Here is a 23,745-nt window from a genome sequence, read left to right as displayed (position 1 = left end):
ACTTTAAGATACAGAAAGAAGACGAAGGTGATATAAAAGAGCAACTGTAAAGTTTTATTATTATAATTATAAAAAACTACACATCATCTCATATCACAAAAGAATTAGTATGTAAAATTGAATTCAGTGATTATAATTTCATATTAGCTAAATACAAGATTTAAAAAATCAAAATAACAAAAAAAAAATAGTGCCAAGAAAAGATAACTTATGAAATATTACAAGTAAAAACAAGAATATAGTACAATTTCCTAATATTTAACGAGAATTTGTTTGCTACCGATTAAAAATAAAGTTGGAAATATTAAGTAGCATCTAAGTTCTTAGATCTGTAGAATCATCGTCGGCATTCAGCAAAACGTAAGTTCGTCAGAAGACTGATTCACAACAGCAGCTGAAATAAAACCAAGAAATTATTTATTTTTTAAATAGAGTAATGAGAGCAACATTCTATGCGGAGTGCAGTAAGTTATACATAGATAACAAGATAAAAGAAAAGTGGAAAAACTAAGAAACATTGAGAGAAGCTACCCAATGATAGCATTACTAAATTAGAAATCATCACTTAATCATTCACACTCTCTGCGGGTAGGTTTTGGAGCCACTTTCTTTTTAGACGTCAAGGAGGATTATTGGGAAGAAAGTTGTACATGAGGATTAGAGGTTGGTGTGGAATTTTTTGTAGCTGAATTTTGCAGCTTCAATTAAAAAGGGGACATTTAGATTATTTGGATGGTGGAATTGGAAGCATAGAATGAGGCATTAATAATGGATCTGAAGATTAAGCAAGGTCTGGATTCTATTGATATTGGAAGGTTAGGTAAATGTGGAATAGTTCTATGCGGTATGTCCAAATTGGTTTCAGTATTGAGTTTTATATGAGTGTTTTATTGTCTAGGGAGAGTTTAGACCTGTTGTCTAGTAGTTTTTTAAGTTTTTGGTATCGTGGTTCAGTTTGAGTCTTTTAAGTCAATCCTTTTTAAAAAAGATGGTTCCTACTCACATTAAGAGACTTATCATTTATAATTTCTATCTTTTAAGTCATGTATGAGGACACCAGGTGAGTCATTTGTCTAGATACAGCCCTAGGTAGCAGATGACGTTTTCGGTGGGAAGGGGTGAGGATATAATAGATTGGAGGTAAACAGGTGACGGATATCTTGGCACTATGTTGTGTTAAGTTTGATTCGCCATTTTTTAAACCATTGCTCAATGGAATATAGATTATCTAGAGAGTTTGGTTAGCTAAGACAGGGTTCAATTAGAGGATAAGGGGTATTGGTGGCTGCAACGGTTTAGACGTGATATGGTGCTCATCACTGTAAGGTCTCTAAGTTAATTTTAATATAATTAATTCAAGTCAATACTAATATTTCACATTACTGGATAGAACTTAATAAAACATAAAACACTTTAATGTAAACCCTTGTTTTTGGCCATAGCCCAATCTTCACCTGATTTTATCACGTTTGAGGTAACTGTGCCAAAGGGTAGAGGATGTCATAATGGCCAGGTCTGTAAAGCAAGTGGACAATTGGGTCTTCACAACCTTCTGGAAAATCGTGTGCAATAACTTCAGACACACCACCACGGTCCATGTAGCGCACCCTTACTCCGACATTGAGCGCAGAGCTCAGTGCAATTATATGGATGTGATCGCTCTCTTTGTACATCGGTTCGACTTCCTTAAAGAAACAAAAACGAAACTAAGTCATAAAAATTTTACAATTCACTGTCGTACCTGACGGCAGAAATCGACAACAGTTCGATTCCCTTCAATGAAATTTTGATAAAAATCGGTTTTCTCTTGAAGGTGAGCAGATGCAATAAGGCGTAAATACACAACGACATAATCAGAGTAGCCTTGATCATTAAACATTTTATACAGCTCATTAGCACTTTCTTGACCTTTTCCAACTTTGTTAACCACTTCCATAAACTAAAAAAAATGACATTAGAAACTGAATATGATCAAGCTGCTCTCATTATATATTAATTATACTGACAACATCATGAAAATCTTCTAATGTAAACTTAGGAAAACTAAGAGCTATTAGCTTTTCTTTACTCCGTTTTGCCAGTTCTCTGAAACTAAAGTAATCATTAATAAATTTAAAAGTATTAAATTTTTCAGAAAAAAATATAAGAAAACAGAATTACCTTTCATACTCCTCTTTCTTGTCCAAAAGTTGCTCGAGATAAGCAAATGCAAATGCCCTGAAGAAACAGTTGCCATCCGGCCTGGTCCTTCTGAAAGAATCGTACTTTCCACAAAGGTTTTTAACTTTATTTTGATAGATCTCGTCATTTTTGTATTCGTGGATCAAACATCCTAGATTTTCTTTTGAACCGACCAAAGGTATTTTGTCTGAAATCTAACACGTATAATTTATTAATGAAATGGGAAAAAAAGTCAAATACTTTTTTTTAAATCTGTTTGCCTATATGACCATATCACAACTTGATATTAAAATACCTACAGCTGAATGCATATAGCGAAACATCCTCTTAAAACCGATTAAAAAACTATAAGAGACCGATTTTATGAAAAAATTGTATAATTGCGCCATATTACTGTTTACTTGTTAATGAATTTTTTCATACTTATTGCAAGTCTACCTGACCATTCGTGCTTTTAGACCTCCCCTTTGAATTAGCACGCTACAATAATACCTTGGAGGTCAATCATACTTCCCGAACAAGATGAAATTAAGATAACAAATATGATAACATTTGTAAATAATGGTTGATACTCTTTGGTGTAAACATTTGTAAAAACGAATCCTTTTTTTCTTTACAAACCAAGTATAAAATGAACAAAATGGTAAAAGCACTGCAGGATCAAAATAATGATTTAAATTGACTGAATACATATTTAGTGGCAAATGCTGGAGTAATAAAAAAATTCTAAAACCTACTTTACAATTTGAATTTTAAATTTCTTATTACACAAAAATCTGAAATAAAAACATTTGCAAAAAATAAATAAGTAAGTAAATAAATAAGAAACAAAAAGACAGGTTGTAGGTTTTTGATCCAAAACCATAGAATGAATCTTGTTTAGCATTTCTTATTATTTAGGAGCTTGTTAGAAAGTGTTCACAGTACACTAATTACTTATGATGTATTCATTGCATTTTTAAAATTTACTATTGCCAAAACATAGCTTTGTAAGTAGCGAGAGTTGATAATACGTTCTAAACAAGTGACTAAATAACAAGATCATATGACTGTCCAAATATAGGAAAAGGAGAAATTTAGTTTATTTAAAATTCACTAATTTCGTGGTCCGCTTGACCAATTAATACTTTACAATTAATTAAGGTTTTTTTTGTTGAGATGAAAAAAAGTTAATGGCACGAGAGGGATTCGAACCCACGACCTTCGGCTAGATACGCTGCTGCTCTACCACCTGAGCTATCGTGACCTCGTTCCACTCGGACATCAACTCCCCATCTCAACCCCACCTTATGAGTTTTCCCTCCTTTTGCCATTTTTCAAATGTCGTGTAATCGGTTTGGATTCTCGATGACAATTGAAATGGTGACGGAGAGCTTTAGTGAAGTGTACTTCATTTTAATTCATTAAATTCACTAATTTCGCTAGATACCCGCTGCTCTACCACCTGAGCTATCGTGACCTCGATCCACTCGGACACTAACTTCCCATCTCAACCCCACCTTTTATCTCAACTAAAAACAAAGCCATTAACTTTTTTTTATCTCAACAAAAAAACCTTAATTTATTTAAAATAAGGAAGAAGACATTTTGCAAATAAATTGCTTCAAAGGAGACATAAAGCAAAACTAATCAACAAATTAACATAATATAAACTGATAGATATAATTTAAATAATAAACAAACAAAAAAAGTCTGACGTTGGAAGTTAAGAAATGGAATATGTAACAGATTAAAACTCAATAATAATAAAATTAACTAGTAAAAATAAAATCTAATTTATGAAATGCTTTGGTTGGTAAGGTGATGAGCCTGTAAATTGATTCTGGGATTGAATCTGGATGTTTTTATGTATTCATAAAGGGCTTGGTTGACAAAATAACACACAAACCAACAAAATACTGGCTAATAGATCATGATCATACCAAAAACGAAGAGAAGGAACTAGTCCAACCACTACCTCTTTCCCTTCCACCAAAAGTTTTTTATCTTTCAGAAATCCAGCACATCATTGAAAGCCTTCCCAAAAAGAAAGCTCCATGACATGACCTTATCACCTCCAAAATCCTTCAACCCTTCCCCAAAAAAAAAGCAATCCTGTTTCTAATGTCCTAATAACTAGTCACTTTCCTTCATAATGGAAGTTTATGTAGTAAAAATGATCCCAAAGCTCAATAAACCTAACCATTTACCTCAATCCTATTGCCCGATTAGCCTTCTACCTATACTAGGAAAAATCCTCTAGACGCTGCGTCTGAAAAGAATCCTTCTTCTCATCTTTGAAGGACAAAACAGTCCATCTCACTAGTTTGGCTTCCGTAAACACCACTCCACAATTGAGCAATGCCATCGTTTTGTGTACGCTATCTCTTCCTCTCTTTAGCTGAAACAGTACTGCTCGGGTGTTATCTTTGATGTGGCTCAAGTGTTTGATACAGTCTGGCATCAGGGTTTGCTGTGGAAGCTCATAAGCATCCTTCCCTCCACCTACTTCCTCATATCCCAATCATTCTTAACAGACCACTTCTTTCAGGTCAGCCAGGGAACATCTTGCTCTGATCTATCCTGTGGTTACGGTCACTATTCTGGCATTGATCTTGCTGAAGAACGCTCTGGTATTATGCCAACATGTGAAAGGAAACAAAAATGCTACAAAAACCTTGGTATCAAGGAGACACTATTCCAGTAGGGAATGGACAAGGTTATTGGACTACCACACCAATCCAAACGGATTAATAACTTTAATTAATGATGCAAGTGTTAAAATTACCCACCTACTTTATGGCACTAAATTAGGTAAGACTATGAACATAAGGATCATATCCAAATCTGTGATAGGGAATTAGCCATACGAGGCATGTGGCCGGAATCCCACATGGTAATACCCTCGGTCTGATCGTTTCATTCAACATATACTTCTGACCCTTTTTAAAAAGATGGTTAAGTTTCTTAATGTGAGTAGGAACCACCTTTTTAAAAAGGATTGAACTCCACACTCACCCCACTATTTATAATTTCTATACTTCTGACTTCCCTACTCATCCTGACACTCCATTCACATTTTTGCGGATGATTCTGCTATCCTATCCTTCAATAAAGATCCCATCCTCTCACATCGCTCCTTACAGGCTCACCTAATCAAACTGGAACCTTGACTAAAAAAGTTGCATATAAAAATAAATGTAGATAAAAGCCAACATATAACTATCCGACATGGAATAATGCTACCACTATACATATCACATATCCCTTCCTACAGTTCACCACGTCTGCAACCTTGAGCTGTAAATCGACAAAAGACTAACTTGAAATCCCCATACACCGCTGAAAAAGCAGGAACTGACTAGATGCTACAAAACACTCTCCCAACTCCTAGACGGTCAAAACTGATGTTTCACAACAAACGACTGATATAATTAAACAAGACACAATAATTAAACCCATTAATTAAACCTGAGACAATAATTAAACCCATTTGGCCATAAGGCATTGAACTTTGGGGTTCAACCAAACATTCTAATCATCATTGCATCCAGATTTCCCAATTCAAAATCCTCGGAAAAATAGTAAACGCTCCATTCTACAAATCTAACCAAATAATCCACAAAGAACTTAAATACCTTTAGTGAAAAATGTCATAAAATCCCAATACATAAAATTCTACAACTCCCTTTTATTACACCCCAATCCTTTAGTTTTAAACCTGACATCCTGAACTATCCCCAATAATTCCCCAAGGAGTTTGAAGTGGCAGTGACCTCATGACCTGTTGGACAGCGAGTCATAACATGTAGACCATAGTAGAAGTGTCACCACTGGGCGTTTCTTCAAACCCAAGTACCACTTAGTTTCAGATTTTTCCTTAATTTTTTTCAATTTGTGTCAACAATTTTACTTATAGTATATAAATAAATAAAATAATAAAATAAAAATAAATTTAAAAAAATTGGTTTCAATTTTGTTTTAACACAGCTGTTAGTTAATTCTTGTTAGAAAATGACTTTTCTTTGCTCTTTTTCTAAGAGCTGCTTTTCTATTTATCGTCTTCAAAAGCTTTTATTTTGCGGGGGAGCCAAAAATTATTGTCCCTCTGTTCCAATGTGGATGACTCTGGAGGAAATTTGATTTGCTCTAATAGTTGCCAGTGAGCACATAGGCTCTAGCATCTCAAGGCACAGTGTATTTTGTGTTAGCCCACTTTATGAGACTTTTATAAAATAAACAGCTATTAAAAATCCTAAAAGTTAAGAAAAGCACAGTAATGCTCGCTTTGCTGCTATGTGGCATTCTTGATGAAAATTGATTAGAAATAAGAATGTTATTTTTTATATGCATTCATTGAAAAGACTCAACATGTCAATTTATGGGTTCCCCCTCCACAAATATCATACAAACATTGAAAATGATGAAATACCAAAACGCATCTGAACCAACAAAAATCAGCGAGGATAAGCAGATGAGAATGATAGGTAATTATCAAACAATAGGTTTATCATCCTGCACCACAGGAGGAAATTAACAATATTTAAGATGATAACTTTAAAATAGATCGAAATCTTGGCAGTAACAAATGAATTTGTTTTTTCATCAAGAACATACCGAGATCCAGATTATTTGTGAGTAAAAAAGTGGTCGATATGTTTAACATTTTAAATGATATTAAAGGCAAAACTGAAGTACTTTGGCCACGTGAGAAGACAGGATATCCTGGAATAGGAATTGATGCTAAGGAATGTAGAAGGCAAAGGAAGAGGAGCCGACCAAGGGCAAGATGATTCTGAAGGTAACGGACTCAATCATGGGAAAACTGGGGATGAAGACGGCCGACAGGAAGTGAAAGAACTTAATGAATAAACAATAATACAGTAATACGAGTCATTCTTGCTGAAAATTAATTAAAATTAAGAATGTTTTTATATACTGAAAAGGCTCATGTCAATATTTCCAAACTGCCAACTTGGTGGTTCTCACGGCTCACCTTGAGAAATATGATTCCAACAATTATCACAAATTATTAATTAAGGGGGTGAAGTTTTAGTGTTGATTTTGTAGTCTAGTGAGAAAATTTATACCGAGGAAAGTGTACTTGGGCAGGAAAACTTTGGATTAATGCTATCAATGACCTAGATCTCCTAGGTAGGAAGTTCAATATGGGTAAAGAACAAATTACCTCCTTCTCAATTTCTCTGTGCTGCTGGATGATAAGTTCATCTTGAGAGACACCGACTGAAAATGAATACAATATCAATTTTTTTATAGCAAAACTCGAGTTTATTTTGTATAAAAAGAACAAGGCATACCTTTCCTGTCCTCTTCCATAACTTTTTCTTATTCAAATTTAAAACTTGGTATTATTTTCAAAGCATTGAATTTATACAGATCCGTCAGCTTGACATTATTTCAACGTTGTTGACTCCCAGTGATAGGCCGCCGTTTTATTTCCACCCGAACCTGTTACATCAAAAGGGTGAATTTTTGACCAGAGCCAAAATCTTGCGTTTCTAATTACCAATGCTATGTTATTTACCTTTCAGCACAAAATAAAAATCTTCTCGAAATTGTCGAAACCAGTCTCGATCTACAAGACGAGAGACTCGATTATCAAAACTTTGGTTTCATTGTTGACTGTTGACTTTATATTCCCAGGCTGATTGATGAGGTTTTCCCTTTTTGATTTTTTTGAAATAATAGAAGGCGAATATAAGGAAAAACAAATCTCTTCGGATTTTAACAATATAAAGTATGCTATCGAATTTTGAACTGTGGTATCACAAGATAACGTCGCCCATTACATTTAAAATCGTTATTTCTGTTTATATATTTTTTTCATACAAGAAATTTACACAGTTTTTAAACTAAAAAACTGAAAAATTCATATAAAAAAATAATAATAGGAGATAAGTATTTTCGTTCGATATTAACAAGGTTATATTCGATCTGTAGATCTGAAAACATTATACAGAAGGCTGTAGAAGCCTACAGTTGATCTCTCAGGCTGAACCTTCTTCCAACGTTGTTAAGCACAGGCCAGCGATGGTAAGTGAGATGATGATTTAATCTTAAAACATCTTATGCATTTAAATGCCGAACGGGATTTAAACTAGTAATCCCTCAAAAAACATTGAATCCTAATGGAAACCATTTAAAAAAGCGACTTATTTTTGAGCTGAAAGCACATGGTTTGTTATGATCTTTCCAGGTTAACGTTCCAAAACAGAGGCGTACTTTCTGCAAGAAGTGCAAAGTGCACAAGCTTCATAAGGTGACCCAGTACAAGAAGTCGAAGGAAAGGCACGCCTCCCAGGGTAGGAGGAGATACGACCGTAAACAACAGGGATACGGTGGTCAGACAAAGCCGATTTTCAGAAAAAAGGTGATTTTCATTTGTCAGTACGTTGTATTTTAACATCACAGATTATCCTAATTTTTCTTTGTAATCGTAGTTCAACAGAGGCTATTATAAAAAAAGGATCAGCTGATAGTTTTTTTTGACTAATTAACTCCAGTTAGATCCGTTTTTGGTTCGCTCATTCAACCATTTATTATCTTAAACCCTTGTATACTGAACCGTCATTGGGCCCCTCTTCACTCGCAGATTTGATGAACTACACAAATGTTTCGGCATTTGTGAGGAGTTGTTGCCTACTCTCAGACCAAGCCCAGAATCAACTTGTATAATTTAACCAGCTGCGGTCTGATTTTTATTTGTCCCTTTATAGAAAAGATAGTTTTTGTCTTGAAAAGTCTTCTTGGCGTGAAGCTATGAACCATGATTCGAAGCATTCTATCACATGCCAAAATGGCAATACATATACCAAATTGGTTGGAAACAACCAATGTACAAAAACACATGTCATTTCCTTGTCTGCCAAATGCCGCTGGTTTTGGCAGTATAGACGACTTGTTAATTCAAACTTCTTGATTATTCGAATGGTTCATCTGCTCACTGTGAGAAAACAAATTTGAGCCATTATCCCTCTTGATAATTCAAGCTTTTCCTTATTTCAGTTAATTATTCTTTCTATGTAAGTTCTTGGTTGAGATGCAAAAGTTATATGTCGATTCGAACCCACGACCTTTGGCTCAATACGCCATTGCTCTAACCACTTGATCTATCGTGACTTCAATCCTTTCGGACAGCAACTCCCCATCCCAACCAACAACGTTTTGAATTTTCCCTCTTTTTGCCACTTTGGTCAATTAGACCACTAAACATAAATGGATTAACTTTTTCCTTATGTTGTTCCTTTAAATTTCCATGTACTGATGGCCAAAGTTTTTGAAGTTTCTCTAGTTTGTTATGTTTGCTAGTCAGAGTTTACTTTTGTCAATTTTATCTCACTTGTTAGCACAGGTCAGTGGAAAATCATTTAGATTTTAACTTGACACCATATATATATAACTTATTTTAGGAGGCTAGACCACATTGAAATGAAACTGCTTCTATTTCCACTTTTTTCATTATTTTTACATTGTTTTATAGATGTACAGATTAAGTCAGAATTTTAATAATACTTATTAACTCTTAATAATTAGATTTTTTCTTGATAATTCATATTATTTTTATGGTAAAATGCTGTTCTTGATGATTATTTATGTCTGCAATAGAAATTATTTCCTCTTTCTGAGTTGATGTTAACTTCTTTCATGTGAAGATGAATTGTTATCCCCCATTGAACATTAATTGCTGATCTAGCTATGTCAACATGTTTTTTTCTTGATGCCTCCAGTAACAACAGATCAACCGTGTAAACAGTTTTCAGATATGAAGTTAATGATCTATCAATTGAAGATTGTTGTTATTTCCCAATGAACATTAATTACTCTTTTAACAGTGCCGGTACAACTCTTCAAGTTATTGGTAACATGTTTTCTGTTGATAATCATGACTGCCACAGCGCAGATCAAACATTTGAACCGTTTTCTGCTTTCTGACATGAAATAAGCAACTCTCACACAAAGCAATAAAAACCTCAAGATATGCAATAAAAATATCAAAAAGTGTAATTACAGTAAAACTCATTTATCATAATAAAAAAAATTTTACTTAATGAAATTAATTGTCTTAAACATGTTTATTTTATAATCAATCGATTATACTGTTTTTTAATCACAATATGTTCTGTACCGTAGTGGGTTCCTGTGTTGAACACCAATGTTGTGTAGTGAGTATAAAGGGAATAAAAGACGAAATTTATAACAAGTAAAATAGGTGTATTGTACATAATGTATATGCTGTAAATTTATAAAATATTAATTCCATATAAAATAATAAAATATGGAATGATCAATGTTCGACAGACTTGTTGTTTGGTTGTAGGTAGAGTCGAAAGTGAGTGTGATTTGCTAGGGTAGCCACAGTACAAATATACAATTAAATTTAAATCTGCACAATTTCAAATATGAAATAACTTAGTATTCAATCAACTTTAAATTGTAAAAAATCAATGGCAATGGAGTATAACAAAGTAATTTTTCATTGTAATTCACCAATTTCATAATTGTAGTTACGTTATACATCCTGTCATCCTGAAGTGTTTCAAAAAAGAAAAGCCCCTTTTATTGAAAGACAATTTTCCTATTGGTCTTTGGTTCAGGGTAGCCCTGTAGCTACCACCTTTGAACGCTAGGGGTTTTTTTTTCTCATGGTTGAATAACCTATTGCCCATAACATCCTAGCTGTTGTGGCAGTTCAATCTTATGTACTTATTACTATCTATGAATAACAAAGAAACATAGAAAAGGTTCAATGTTACATGTATATTTTTACTGATTGATTATGTGTTATTCAATTTTGTTGGCAAATTAAAGAACGGAGCTAACCCTGTTGTCTCTTTTCAGGCTAAAACCACTAAGAAAATTGTGCTGAGAATGGAATGCACAGAATGCAAATACCGCAAGCAAGTTCCGCTCAAGAGGTGTAAGCATTTTGAATTGGGTGGTGACAAAAAGAGGAAGGTAAAAATCTTCAAAATTACAATGTATTATTAGATAATTTGACGGTGGTGCATATAGAATAAACAAAATATTCAGTATTTATAAGAGAAAAGGATTGCTACATAAGTCTTTGTACATAAAGCAACTTTATGCAACAATCAACCTAAACACCGTTTAAATTTTGGTGTTCCAAAGAATAAATTGTGATTTAGTGACAATATACTACAAAAAATAAATAAACTACCTCGTACTAATTTTGCATCTCATACACTGCGTGAGAACCAGTTTTGTGAATTTTCCCCAAATCAAATGGGGAAAATGTGTTCTTGCTTTAATCCTGGTTTAATTTGTTTCTGAAAACAATTATAATTGATCAGAGAGTTTTAAACAAACCCTGTTCTAAGCTTACAAATCACATCCATTCCATATTTAAGGATAATTTAGTTTCCCTATTTTAATTCAATAAATCAATTAATAAAATATGCTCCGTATAAAAAGTACATATGGAAAGTATGTCCTAGAAAAAATGCCCTGAAACTCTTGGATATGTAGAATTTTTTAAATTAATTCTATGTATACAATTGGATAATATACAATTCATAATATGCACAACTTGGTCAATCCCTTGCTTAAAAATAGCTTGTGATTATAAAAATTGTGCTATATCAATAGACCAGTCTTGGATATTACTTGATTTTTGTACAAAGAAAGTACCCCATTTCTGGACCGACACTACAATTTGCACTACAATAGATTTATTAAAATGCAATCTTCACATCAGAGTAATACATTGAATCTTCCCAACAATGGACACTCTTGGAGAATGAAATATTGTCTGCTTTTGGTATAAGAGTGAAAAAGAGATTATCGGCACATCGAGGAGCCTTTCCTATGACCAGAGGGTTTTCAAATTCACCGAACATATTTATGCATCCATTACGATGGTCTCAGCACAATTAAAGGGATTTGATTCAAAGTTTTTCCAATTAGTTTTAGAGTCAGAATATAAGTAAAAAATTATTTAGAAATCGTGAGATGCGGTCTGGTGTGATGTAGGTTTCAGAAAAACATTTTCTTTATTGTGCCAACGTTTTGATCTTTATTGAGACAGACACAGTTGAAAAAGCTGTCCTCAACCATTATTTGAAGTGTGTGCTTTATAGGAATCAGAATTTGACCATTCAAGGGGGTGTCTGTTAAAGGAAGTCACTGCATTAAAAAATAATAATAAAATATCTTTGGAGTTAATTAGAAAATGTGTTAACAAATGATGATAATCAATTGTTTTTTCATATTTTGTCTTGTGTTCTAATTATAGGAATCAGAATTTGACCATTCAAGGGGGGTGTCTGTTAAAGGAAGTTTCACTGCATTAAAAAATAATAATAAAATATCTTTGGAGTTAATTAGAAAATGTGTTAACAAATGATGATAATCAATTGTTTTTTTTGTTTTTTCATATTTTGTCTTGTGTTCTAATTTCTTCTGTTTGTTTCTGTTGCAGGGCCAAATGATTCAGTTTTAGGAAATTATCTTTACAATTTATGTGTATATAAATTTGGCTGAATACAACTCTTTTAACAATTTTTAAAAGTTTTCAATTATTTTCATATACCCCTTTTTCTTATAATTTTATAAGCTAATTTGTGCTTCAAACCAAAACCTAGTGTCTGAATTTTATCAGAAAAAAATTATTATAGATTGGTTGTTTCCAAATAGTATGCGGAATAAAAAACTGCTTGGGAAAAGTAATCTTTTCAACAGAGGGCGTGCAGCATAGTTCATTGGGAGATACAAAGAAACACCCAATGATCATTTTGCATTATGGCCATATAATATAATTGCACACAAACAAATATGCCTAGAGTTAATGAACTCAAATGGAATGCTTGCTATCCGTCACCCACAAAATTGATAACCCAGCATGACAACTATCCCCTTTTCTAGTATAAGACCGCTACCTCTTTGAGGGATTTTCCGGGTTACAGAGTTAAGAGAGATCTTTTTTTTTTTTTTTTTTTTTTTTTTACAATTATTTGGTTTTTGTCATTCTTTGACTCCATCTAATTCAGTTTAAAATAGATAAAATATTTTCTATCTTATAAAATTTAGATTTAGCAGTTGTCAGTACTGTATGAATTAAATGTGAGAAGTATTGATTATTGAACTTGTCATATAATGTTTAATGATGTTCAACGTTTTATTTTTTTGGTTTTGGGAAATGAAAAACAAAACAGTTAATGAAAAATAAATATAATTTGTTAAATGGTATGAAGATAAATTAACACTATAAAATTGCATGTATTCAATATGTACAGCATAATTATTTTTGTATCACATGTCAAATAATAGAAGTCTTTGCTATAAATACAGATCTGGATCTATGTTCTCCTGCCTCATTTTTTGCTTGACGTGTTCCAATGGAACTCCGACCCTTACCATCTTAATATATTTTGCTATTGCCGGATCCAATTCGCTTTTTGTCTCTGATTGGGAGGATTCCTTATTCTCTTCGTTTTCCTGTAAAGTTGAACAATTAGATTAAGATATGACAGTTCCTGATTATCCTCTAATGTTGACAAATGGGTCAGTGGTGTGGTGGGCCAAGAAATTGCAGGATAAGGCGATCACGCTATTAAGTGGCACTCAAAGACAAGCAGTGCCTCTGGAACCATAAGAACAATGCCAAATACGGTCATGGAGGAGTTAATCTATCACTCCATATTTTAATCCAAGGAGCTGGAGCAGATACAGGCTCATAAGTGAACAACCATCTGCAAGGAAAGGTCATGTCAACAAACAATGAAAATTGAGGGAGGAGATAACGGCAGATGACATATTAGGCATGCCAATCGATGCTACAACTCCAAAATATAACTTTACTAAAAAGTACAAGGCTCTGATGCCAGAATGGAAAGAGTGGGTGAAAAGTACACCTCTAAAGGCAAATTCCTATGGTGTACTGACGGCTCCAAACCGATAAGAGCTCGGGATCTTGGAACTGACGTTAAACTTTAGGCAAATATGCTTCAATTTTCAGCCTGAAATCAGCAATTGAACACTGGGCCAGAGAAATAAAAAGGCCACATTCCAGAAAAATAGCTATTTTCTCTGACAGTCAGGCGGCACTTAAGGCCTTAGCAAATACAATGTCCAATTTTACACAAAACTGTATTACCCCTGTGCACATCTGCCTGTCGCCACACAGCCTACTCTATGCTACAATATGCAACCAAGTTCCCCCACTGTCCAAATTTTCGTCAAAGACAAAAAACCAGACACTCATATTTTTTGTAGTTTATATAAGACTATATGTATTTATTTTCCATTATATTTATTACAACATGCTTATTTTAAAGTGAACCAAATTAAACGAAATAAAAAATCGAGTTTTTATAAAAATTATTTAATTACGAAGTTTTGGCAGAAAATTTACCAAAACATCGGAATGCCATTTATTGGAAGAATGAATTTAACTAACAATTTATTAGATAGTTTTGCTCGTGATTTAGCTAAAAAAAAATTTGCTCATAATAATGCAATAATGACAAAAGAGGTACTGCAATTGTGATGTGTGTGACTGTTCGTGGCGTGAGCTTGACATCAAACTGATGTGCATTCCCTACCAAAATGAGGCGTTGGGTCAGGGCATGTGGGATGAAGAAGTAATCAAAAAAAGGACATGTTGGCTAAAAAAGGAGCCACTATGAACCCTACCTAGCACCTTGCCACAAAAAAGGATCCATTTAAAAAACCTGGTAGAGTAATAGAGATTTATAGAAGGACCATCCCCAAAGCTTACAAAGGAATAAATGAAAGCTGACCGTAACAGAACCAGGATTCTTAACAAGGCACATGCACCAGATAGAAGTACTGACGAAAGAAACAGTACAGACACTGCCAAGAAGGAGGAGACTGCAGAACAATATGTTTGTGTGAGGGTTCATGTAGACGTAAATTCTTGCAAATTGGAGAGGAAAAGCCGCTCGTACACAAGGCTAAGGAGGTTGATTAATAACCTGAATCTGGCCAGTGAGTTATAAAAAATGGAGGAGCACAGCCACAAGCCTTGTGGCTGCCTTATTTACCACTACCCCCACCTATTTTATCTTATTGACAAAGCAAATACTGACGTACAACTGAAATTGTCTAAATGAAAGTCAAAGATATCAAAAAATCTAAGGCTCTAAGCTGACACAATTTTTTATTTAAATTAATGCGCTCACTGATTTTTTGTCCTCAGGAATGTCTGTGTTAAGCTTCTGTGGTGACGGTAAAGTCACATTCACATCTTTCTTGTCCTCTAGCTCGGGTATTGAATTGATCTAAAATGAGAAGTAAAAACTGTTAGCTTTGTACAGGAAATCTTCTTCCTCTGTTGAAATTACTTTAGTCTCCAAAAGGCGAAGTTCCGCTTCGATTTTGCATATTTTCTGGTCGAAGAGGAACAACTTGTTTGCGCAAGACTCGGAGAAGGCATTGATGAACTCTACGGTGGAAAGGATGTAATGGTTGAAAAATGTAACCAGCCGTTTCTGGTGAATAGGCGGTGCCTTAAAACGAACAAAAAACATTAATTGTTTTGCTAAATTAAAAAAGACTCAAACATTCATGCATGTTGCATACTTCTGACAAATCCGGCTTATTACTGCCAAGAGAGTTGAGCTTTTCTTCCAGGCCGGAACTCACTTTTAGATTAGACATTTTCCTATAAAATCGTATTACTTAAAGGCTACCCGAAAGTAAATAAAATAAAACTAAAAATAATAAAAGAAGATGGGTATAATAATCACATAAGGAGGAATAACTTCTGTTTGTTTTGTTTGAACTGCAACAAGGAGGTTTTTGCTAATCAATCAACCTTATGAGCGAATGAAGTAAAACGTCATTTCTGGGGAATTCTCGTCTTAAATAGAATAAAACTTTATTCTTGTCATTGAAGTTGAGTAGTTATATATTAAAAACGATCTGAGTTAAGGCCACTTAAAAGAAAAATAATAATCACAAAAATTGAATGAATCATCTATTTCACAAAGCCACTAACAGTTAATTGAAATACTAATTCCTAAACAATTTAGCATAAAGGTAGGCTTTTATTTACCTATTTTTCACATTTATTTATCATGAAAAAAAGCTCACACTGCTAATTGAGAACAAAAGGTGAATTCAGCCATCAGACAATTGAATTTATTACGTTTATTTATGTTAAAGGTACAAATAGGGCCTCCTTACCTGTACATATTTTAAAAATAAATTTAATAAACAGTAAAATAATAATAATAATCCATATGTATATGTTTAGCAGTAATTATTATTTCAATTAACTTATTTAATACTTTTTTTTAATCTAAGATCTTTGTTGAGATGAAAAAGTTTTTGTCACCAACAGGATTCGAACCCACGACCTTTGCTTCAATACACCCCTGCTCTAACCAATTGAGGTATCATGAAAAAGAAGTGAAATTGCATTTATTGACCCTTATCATAAGATAATTATTGACTAAGTCCTTTAACTGAAATGCCAATTGTGGGAACGAATTTTCTGTTTGTTAAAAATAGTAAAAGAAACAAGGTTTGATTTAGTTAAGCTCACTTTCAACTAGTAGTTTTTTCTATTTTCAAACGAGAGTATTTCAACTACAAGGTTGGTTGAGGCTTGCTGGGTTAGACTCCAGTAGCCTTGAATTCGAATCAGACCTTTACAGTGATGAGTGACAGGTCTACACCTTAACCATTATAACCGACACCCTCAAATTAGTTCTTTATAAGAAATTAGTAGCAGTGGGTAAAAGTACATAATATTTTTGGGAGATCGTGAGATGCGGTCTGGTGTGACGTATGTTTAGAAAAACATTTTTTTTTTCGTGCCAATGTTTTGATCTTTATTCATATGATCTTCAGGGCCTGTTATACTAATACATGTAAGATGTGAAAAAATGAATTTATTCAATGATAATAATTCATTTTTTAACATCTTACATGTATTTGTATAATATAAGCAATGCTTATAAATCCCAGGCCCTGAAGATGATCTCAATAAAAATCAAAATGTTGGCACAATAAAGAAAATTTTTTCTAAACCTGTCATACCAGACCACATCTCACTATCTCCAAATAATCATTAATTAACAATCACTAAATACCATACATTTGTACATAATATTACTACCTTAATTTTAATTCATTGGTTCTTTTGATTACAAGATGATGCAGCTGAATCCCATGCAGGAAACACTCATAATTAAGAATATATAAGTATTTAATGGTTATATTGGTGTAAACATACATTGATCACAATTTTATAACAATGATTACAATGAATGCCTTGTTCTGCCTTGTTATATAAAATGTACTATAAAAGTTTTTCAAGTTAAAAAATGTAGTATAAAAACTAAAGAAAAGTATTGAATGAAAAGAAAAAAATGAGGATACATTTTTTATTTGTTGAAAAAATATATTGGGCCTGACTATTTCTATAAAACTAATATGACACATTTGTTTTTATTAACTATTTTAAATTATAAAGCAAGTGTTATTGAAAAATGAATACAGAGAAAAACAATGGGTGTTAGTATAGTAAAGAATTTTCTCTCTCAAAAGGTAAGGAGTTTATATCAACTGGATGCGTTCATTTTCTGGTAGTATGCACCAATTAGGAGAATGTTGATTATTAACAAGCCAATTGAAATCGTCCACATTATCCCAATTATTTATTTCACGTTTTAAACCAGTCTGTTTGTAATGTAAATCGATATTTTCATACGAATAGTTGTAAGGGGCGAATCTGAGACGACTTGAATCTTCTATTATGGCTTTAGTCGTGACGTGTATGTAGAAATCTGAAGATATTGTGTTATGAACCCTTAACTGCTGGCAAGCGAAAGCTAAAACAGAATCTTTGCAATCTTCGATTAGAACGGAAGTTACAACAGGACCGCAAAGAATTCTACATGCGCGAATATTAACTAAATGAATGGTGTTTGGTGCTCCATTAATAACTACATCACATTTTTCTAATCTTGCAAGACCGACATCCTTGTTATCTACTTCTACATGAGTTAACACTAATTTTTTACCAATATGGTCAGAAAAACCACACTGAACAGATAAGATGAGTTCAGGAGTCTCGTTGGTCTGCACTTCTTCAAGTTTCTTTACACCTTTTTTTATGTCTTTTCTACTGCTGAAACCAAATTTCTTTTTTGGCAACAACTTATGCTCTAATTCAGTAGATTTGTCTTGGAGAGTTTGCAAGATTCCTTTGCAAATTTTAATATCATATGGGATGAGAAACATAGACGATGTTGCCAGATACCTATTTAGAACGTTAAGATCTTTTGATATCTGGTTGAAGACTTCAGCAAGTTTATTCCTGTCTTTTATTAATTCAAGCGATTCGATCAAACTTTCTATTTTAATCTGCTGAGATTTAAACGTATCTCTAAATACTTCAGCCTGGCTTGGGCCCTCATCTTTCTTTTTCTGGAGGTCGTCTTGCCGCTGCTCGTTCCTCTTCAAAATGCTCTCTGGAACCTGAATCATTATTTCTTTTCTGATTTTGAAATATCTTCGTTTATTATGGAAGTCTCTCCAGCTGCTACCTTCATAACATGTATAAGATGTTTCCTTTTCACATCATCACGAACATTTTTCTCCTAGAAGAAAAAATAAATAAACCACACCGATTATTAAAGTAACACTTTGAATTTTTCAATTTGAATATCAGAAATAAACATGTGTTAACTGGCAGTGTGACTTACAACTTCATGCGATGGTACAAATGCAAAACTCATTCCTAACCCTGTTAAAAGAAACATATAAATGACCGACCTAACTACATTTGACATGGTTTACAATTTTCCAGCATTTGACCAGGTCGTCATATCATATTCCCTGACTTTACTCTCTGAAGATATCTGTTCACCAAATTTGTAGTACGCTGGAAAATTCAAATGCAAATAAAACGTTAAAAAAATAAAACTGTCTGATATATTGTTTATATTACATACCTTCCAAAATTAACGGTTGGTTCTGGTACAAGTAAAACCGTAAATCTGTAAAACAAAAATATCAAATCTTTTAATATGCTGTTAGAAAAAGGTATAGCTTGTATTAAATGAAACGTCTTTCTTTAAAAAAATAATAGTCTACCATTTCACTCGGCAAATGGATTGAGATTGAATACGGTTTGCAAATCAATTGACCTGTTTTTTGTTCATAACAATGATCATGATATAAAAGCTATGGAGACATTGATATGTGTAAGTCTGATAATATTGCTTCTAGCTTCTGGCATCCCTGAAGGGGAAAGTGTTGTGGAACAGGTCAAAAAGCTTGACACTTTTACAACACGAACACGTTGACAAAAGCACTCCTTAGTACTTTTGTCGACTTTGTTTCTTTCATTTCAATTGGCTCCACATCATTCTAGCCTAATCGAGTACTTTTAGTTATTGCCACTGTCGCAGGGAAAGGTTCAAGTTACGAGATTTCACCTATGCGCCTCCCTCTTTTGAAAAGTTCTTCATATTTTTCAGCTGGATTTTGCTCCAAATGATCGATAAATCACTTTTTTGTTTAACATGGATATTATTAATAAAAATAGGCATATAAATTCCGTAAGAATTATTTTAAAAAGTAGGAAAATTATTTTTAATTAAAATAAATTTTTCCGAATTTCCAAGAGTTTACATATTTTTAAGCTTGAATTAGTTTTAAATGCAAATGAGCCACTAATTGTCTTGAACATATATTATTCTTTTTACTCATTAAAATACAGCATTTTTATTCTGTTTTGACGAGATTACAGTATATTTTAGGTTTATTATATTAGTAATATCCCCCCAAACGTAATTTACTTGTTTTTTATCTACTTGCTTTCTTGAAAATTTTTTACATACATAAATTTTACACAAAAAAAGTTTAGATAATAATACAAGTGATGCATTTGTTGAAAGCAAATGAACTGCAGTTCAAATAGAACGGAACCAACACAATTTTAGATACATTTTTGCCTCGGTAAAAAGAAAATATAACAACAAATAAAGTAACAAATTGTAAACATTTTAGCTAGACAATCACGTTTTATGATTAAAAAGTTATTGTTGACTATGTGTCGTCATCAGTATCACATAAAGGATGTCTTTGATCAGGCGCAAGTTGTTTTTTTAAGACGAATCGATAAAAGATCGAGGGGAAATAGCCACTGTATGTGTAAAGAAGTTCAAAATAAACAAATTAAAGGGGGAAAAATGATCAGCACAGAAAAAGACAAATGACAACTCAGTCACCACAGTGATAAGCATTAAGTAATAAACAATAACAAACTATCTGATAGCTGGTTGTACCAATTTTTTTATGAGTTAAACATTTGAACACCAACCCTGCATATAAGAAATCTGGTATTTTGAAATGACACGCAAGCGTAGAATATAAATGAATCTTGACAAAAATACGTTACGTTCTTTTACTCAATATTTTTCTACCCACTGTCATCAATTCAAAAAATTTGTGATTGTCTTGTCTCCTAGTTATGACATATGTTCAAGCTTGTTATTTTTCAATTATAGACAATAGCCCAATAACAAAAAATTTTATATCACAGAGTATCCCTTGCTGGTGATACAACTTAAGTGTAATGGAATTCTGGATGCAAACTGACAGTGGCTTTACTGGAAAACCTCAAAGATTATACTCATTTTGAAACCTGACAAATCTCCATCCGACCCTCTTTTAGTAAGCTATTTGAGCATGTTATGCTCACCCAAATTTTCTGCCTACCTAATAAAAACAGTTGATCAGGGCAGTTTGGGTTCAAGTCAGGGATATGTGGCTGCCTAACTAGCCATGATAGTAGATGATTTAACACTAACCCTCAATGTAAGAAAACATTTTATCATGATTTTGGTTGATAAACAAAAAGGCCCTAGTCAGTAGGATGATGGAATACAACTTCCCTCTTCTTTTTAAAAAAAATAAAAATAACCCTTTTTCTTATCCAGATTATTCAGTTTCTTTTCATCATCCCTATTCCAACCAAGACACATTGTTGCTGTGTTATATTTGAACCAAATCCTTTCCATAAGAATGTAAATATGGTGTTTTATGCTGATTACATCGCTCCCTACCCACTTGGAGGAGAGAAAATATCAAACAGGTTTCTGCAATTAATTTCTTTAACAGTTGGAAAATTGAAATTATGAAATAAGGTAATAGTTTTAAGCATGCAGTGGTCAAAGTTGGTCAAATATTTTGAGATGATAATGGGCCAAGAGAGTAAACTCAATTTTACTCTCTATGTTAAGGATAGAGTGAATAAGGTCAATACGACTATTCATTCACACAAGTTTTCCTCTGCGCATTTGCCAGTCCAGTCTGATACCAGCCAGTAAATGTTTTCATACAAGGAGGAGGTTAGGTTGATGCTCTAGTATGCGTGCCAGGATTAATGTTGTCAAGCTGCGGGTTGTACAGAATAAGTTTCTTAGGCTTGTGACAGACTTGCTCTGATATACACATGTAATGGAACTGCACAAATCAGAGATGTAATTATTACAGTTTTTAAGCTATGCGAGACTAGTACCGGCACAATCTGCTGCCAAATAGTTATCTAAAGTTTGGATGGTACGGACGGGTATGCGCTATCATCCAAACTATAGGTGAGTAAAGAATGCCCTCCTATAATTTGGCCATGATAGCTGGGGTTTTTGGTCTAATATTTTCTCCCAAAAGAAAAGGAGGTAAATGTCAGTAGAAAAAAACCACTAAATTATTGCATTCAATGTGTATCTGTATAAATGAAATTTCTATTCGATCGAAACGGCACGATAAAGAAAATATTTTTCTAAAACCTACATCACACCAGACCGAATCTCACGATCTCCAAATAATCATCATTTCATAATAATCATACTAATGGTCATTAAACATCAAACATTACTAACACAGAAGGTTTAAATGTTAGGGCGTGAAATGACCTTAGCTGTTAAAACGCCCTTAAAAATTAATTAGGATAAAAATAATAATAATAACAGCATTACTTCTGTTGGACTAACTTAACAGTCTTGGAATTCCTCGATCTGAACCAAAAATTGGAATGCTTCTCGTCTGAATTACAAAAATTGGAAAGAGGTTTTCTCTGCACGGAAATGGATCGAATGCATATACTTCTATTTAATGGTATTTATTTTTCAATAATGATTCCTAACTAGTATAAATGTATTAATGAAAGAAAAACATAGCTTTATTTCTGTAAGCCCAACTTTCCAGTCTTGGGGTTCCTTATTTGAACCAAAAATTGGAACGCTACTCTTCTGAATTACAAAAATCGGAACGAGGTTTTCTCTACGTGGAAATGGATCAAAAGTATATAATTCTATTTACTGCTATTTATTTTTCAATAATAAACAATTCCTAACTAGTATAGATGTAGTAATGAAAGAACATCATAACGTTGTTTCTGTCAGTTAGGAATGGATTGGCCTAACAACGATCTATGAGCTCCTCGCTCTGTACCAAGCTGAATTAATTTGCACTGCTTCTCTTCTGAATCACAAAAATTGGATCGAGGCGGAAAAAGATCAAAATGATATGATGGTGGGGCAACAGTACTCTGCGACTGAGTTTGTAGCCACTACACAATAACAGCAGCTGCAGCAATGAAAGTTTCACTGTTGTCCATCACGATTTGTAGTAAGTTGAGGACTCGCATGGTACTTGGTGAATTATATTATTTGGTGAATGCCAAGACGAGCATCTCGAGACTTGGCAAATACTGCATGTTTGGAGCCACCTTAATACTTCTTTTGATTTTTTTGCGTCATTTTTTCTATTCAAATTGTGCCTTTCCTCCATTTTCTTACACTATAGAGGTCATCTCACAAACTTAAAAACGTGAAAAAATTTAATGTTAGCAGATTTCAGGTATATAGAAAGATCTGTGTTCCGATTTGAATGTTGAAAGTGTATAACCTTGAGAGTTAAAATTAAAATACTTTGTACATACAAAGCGGCATCGAATTAGAGTTAGATCTCATCCTGGACAAACAAAATCCACAAACTGAAAGTCTAAAGAACAGCCGGAAAACCCGAAAGGAACAAAATTCTCACAGATGGTATTCGACTATTGCCCAATCATAACAGACACATGTCAATTTAAAAAGAAATAAATAATTAACATTGACTGATTACCCTGGTTGTGATTTATCTGCCTCCAGCCAAGGTAGGTGCCGACAAAGCAAGCGAGCTCAGCAGCCAAAATGATTTTTCCACCTTTGACAAAATACTTCAGTGGACCGGATTTAATATCTTTCCAAGACATCATTTGTCATTTTCCAGTCTTGATATTACTCTGTGTAGATACAGAAAAAAAATAAAGTAAAGAATGAAACAACTACAATTGTAAGTATCAATTTTAAAGGGTTGTTAATATTTATAATTGATTCACCTTAAAACTGAAAGGATTTTTAAATTAACATTTTTTAAATATACCTGACTTTTAACTTACTCAATTAATTCTGGCCTTCTAAAATCAGGACGATAGATAGCAACCTAGCAATAATATACTAGATTAAATCTATCACAACTTCCCAAATTCTCGGTAAGTCGGTAGTCGCTAGTACTACAAAAGTA

General features: G+C 33.3%; 4 protein-coding genes across 9 annotated transcripts; 1 reads left to right on the top strand and 3 right to left on the bottom strand.

Annotated features, from left to right (window-relative positions):
- Window positions 1-31: 31 nt before the first annotated feature.
- On the bottom strand, window positions 32-7,932 carry LOC106672454 (ubiquitin thioesterase otubain-like). Of its 3 annotated transcripts, none has more exons than XM_014403907.2 (8): window positions 7,706-7,932; window positions 7,479-7,629; window positions 7,349-7,404; window positions 2,161-2,375; window positions 2,007-2,091; window positions 1,742-1,939; window positions 1,455-1,685; window positions 32-394 (listed from the first exon to the last, which is right to left on the bottom strand). In XM_014403907.2, the coding sequence occupies exons 2-7, from the start codon at window positions 7,495-7,497 to the stop codon at window positions 1,464-1,466; spliced, it is 795 nt and encodes a 264-aa protein (XP_014259393.1). In that variant the 5' UTR covers window positions 7,498-7,629; window positions 7,706-7,932; the 3' UTR covers window positions 32-394; window positions 1,455-1,463. The 3 variants fall into 3 exon arrangements, with proteins under 3 accessions (XP_014259393.1, XP_014259394.1, XP_014259392.1); XM_014403908.2 differs by having other exon boundaries at window positions 7,688-7,788; XM_014403906.2 differs by lacking the exons at window positions 7,349-7,404; window positions 7,479-7,629; window positions 7,706-7,932 and adding an exon at window positions 2,481-2,696.
- Window positions 7,898-12,708, top strand: LOC106672455 (60S ribosomal protein L44). Its single transcript, XM_014403910.1, has 4 exons — window positions 7,898-8,214; window positions 8,378-8,551; window positions 11,020-11,136; window positions 12,620-12,708. Exons 1-4 carry the CDS (start codon window positions 8,212-8,214, stop codon window positions 12,638-12,640), a joined length of 315 nt encoding a protein of 104 aa, XP_014259396.1. The 5' UTR covers window positions 7,898-8,211; the 3' UTR covers window positions 12,641-12,708.
- Window positions 12,709-13,396: 688 nt separating this feature from the next.
- On the bottom strand, window positions 13,397-16,320 carry LOC112126098 (WASH complex subunit 3). Of its 2 annotated transcripts, XM_014403904.2 has the most exons (5): window positions 15,909-16,320; window positions 15,742-15,823; window positions 15,504-15,668; window positions 15,342-15,440; window positions 13,397-13,635 (listed from the first exon to the last, which is right to left on the bottom strand). In XM_014403904.2, coding segments are annotated over exons 1-5 (507 nt in total). In that variant the 5' UTR covers window positions 15,911-16,320; the 3' UTR covers window positions 13,397-13,476. The 2 variants fall into 2 exon arrangements, with proteins under 2 accessions (XP_014259390.1, XP_024084006.1); XM_024228238.1 differs by having other exon boundaries at window positions 15,742-16,075.
- A 1,047-nt stretch (window positions 16,321-17,367) lies between these two features.
- LOC106672451 (tubulin-specific chaperone C-like) lies at window positions 17,368-23,738 on the bottom strand. Of its 3 annotated transcripts, none has more exons than XM_014403902.2 (6): window positions 23,621-23,738; window positions 23,305-23,464; window positions 19,125-19,169; window positions 18,970-19,054; window positions 18,876-18,916; window positions 17,368-18,770 (listed from the first exon to the last, which is right to left on the bottom strand). In XM_014403902.2, the coding sequence occupies exon 6, from the start codon at window positions 18,655-18,657 to the stop codon at window positions 17,725-17,727; it is 933 nt and encodes a 310-aa protein (XP_014259388.1). In that variant the 5' UTR covers window positions 18,658-18,770; window positions 18,876-18,916; window positions 18,970-19,054; window positions 19,125-19,169; window positions 23,305-23,464; window positions 23,621-23,738; the 3' UTR covers window positions 17,368-17,724. The 3 variants fall into 3 exon arrangements, with proteins under 3 accessions (XP_014259388.1, XP_024084004.1, XP_024084005.1); XM_024228237.1 differs by having other exon boundaries at window positions 18,658-18,770; window positions 23,605-23,732; XM_024228236.1 differs by having other exon boundaries at window positions 18,876-19,054; window positions 23,605-23,723.
- Window positions 23,739-23,745: the final 7 nt, after the last annotated feature.

This window comes from Cimex lectularius, unplaced genomic scaffold, assembly GCF_000648675.2.
Source record: "Cimex lectularius strain Harlan isolate CLEC.00 unplaced genomic scaffold, Clec_2.1 scaffold167, whole genome shotgun sequence".
Taxonomy (NCBI): Eukaryota; Metazoa; Arthropoda; class Insecta; order Hemiptera; family Cimicidae; genus Cimex; species Cimex lectularius.
This window is presented reverse-complemented; position numbering and strand designations above follow the sequence as displayed.

What these genes read in the sequence shown, in the direction of transcription:
- LOC106672454 (XM_014403906.2), bottom strand. Translation starts at nt 2,570, where the DNA reads ATGGCGCAATTATACAATTTTTTCATAAAATCGGTCTCTTATAGTTTT. An exon ending in AAGAAAGAGGAGTATGAAAG is followed by an intron (nt 2,092 to 2,160) that starts GTAATTCTGTTT and finishes TGATTACTTTAG; the next exon opens with TTTCAGAGAACTGGCAAAAC. An exon ending in TTGTCGATTTCTGCCGTCAG is followed by an intron (nt 1,686 to 1,741) that starts GTACGACAGTGA and finishes TGTTTCTTTAAG; the next exon opens with GAAGTCGAACCGATGTACAA.
- LOC112126098 (XM_014403904.2), bottom strand. An exon ending in TTCGCCTTTTGGAGACTAAA is followed by an intron (nt 15,441 to 15,503) that starts GTAATTTCAACA and finishes TTCTCATTTTAG; the next exon opens with ATCAATTCAATACCCGAGCT. An exon ending in TTCCTGAGGACAAAAAATCA is followed by an intron (nt 13,636 to 15,341) that starts GTGAGCGCATTA and finishes TCAACTTTACAG; the next exon opens with GAAAACGAAGAGAATAAGGA.
- LOC106672455 (XM_014403910.1), top strand. An exon ending in AGCCGATTTTCAGAAAAAAG is followed by an intron (nt 8,552 to 11,019) that starts GTGATTTTCATT and finishes GTCTCTTTTCAG; the next exon opens with GCTAAAACCACTAAGAAAAT. An exon ending in GTGGTGACAAAAAGAGGAAG is followed by an intron (nt 11,137 to 12,619) that starts GTAAAAATCTTC and finishes TTTCTGTTGCAG; the next exon opens with GGCCAAATGATTCAGTTTTA.
- LOC106672451 (XM_014403902.2), bottom strand. Translation starts at nt 18,657, where the DNA reads ATGATTCAGGTTCCAGAGAGCATTTTGAAGAGGAACGAGCAGCGGCAA.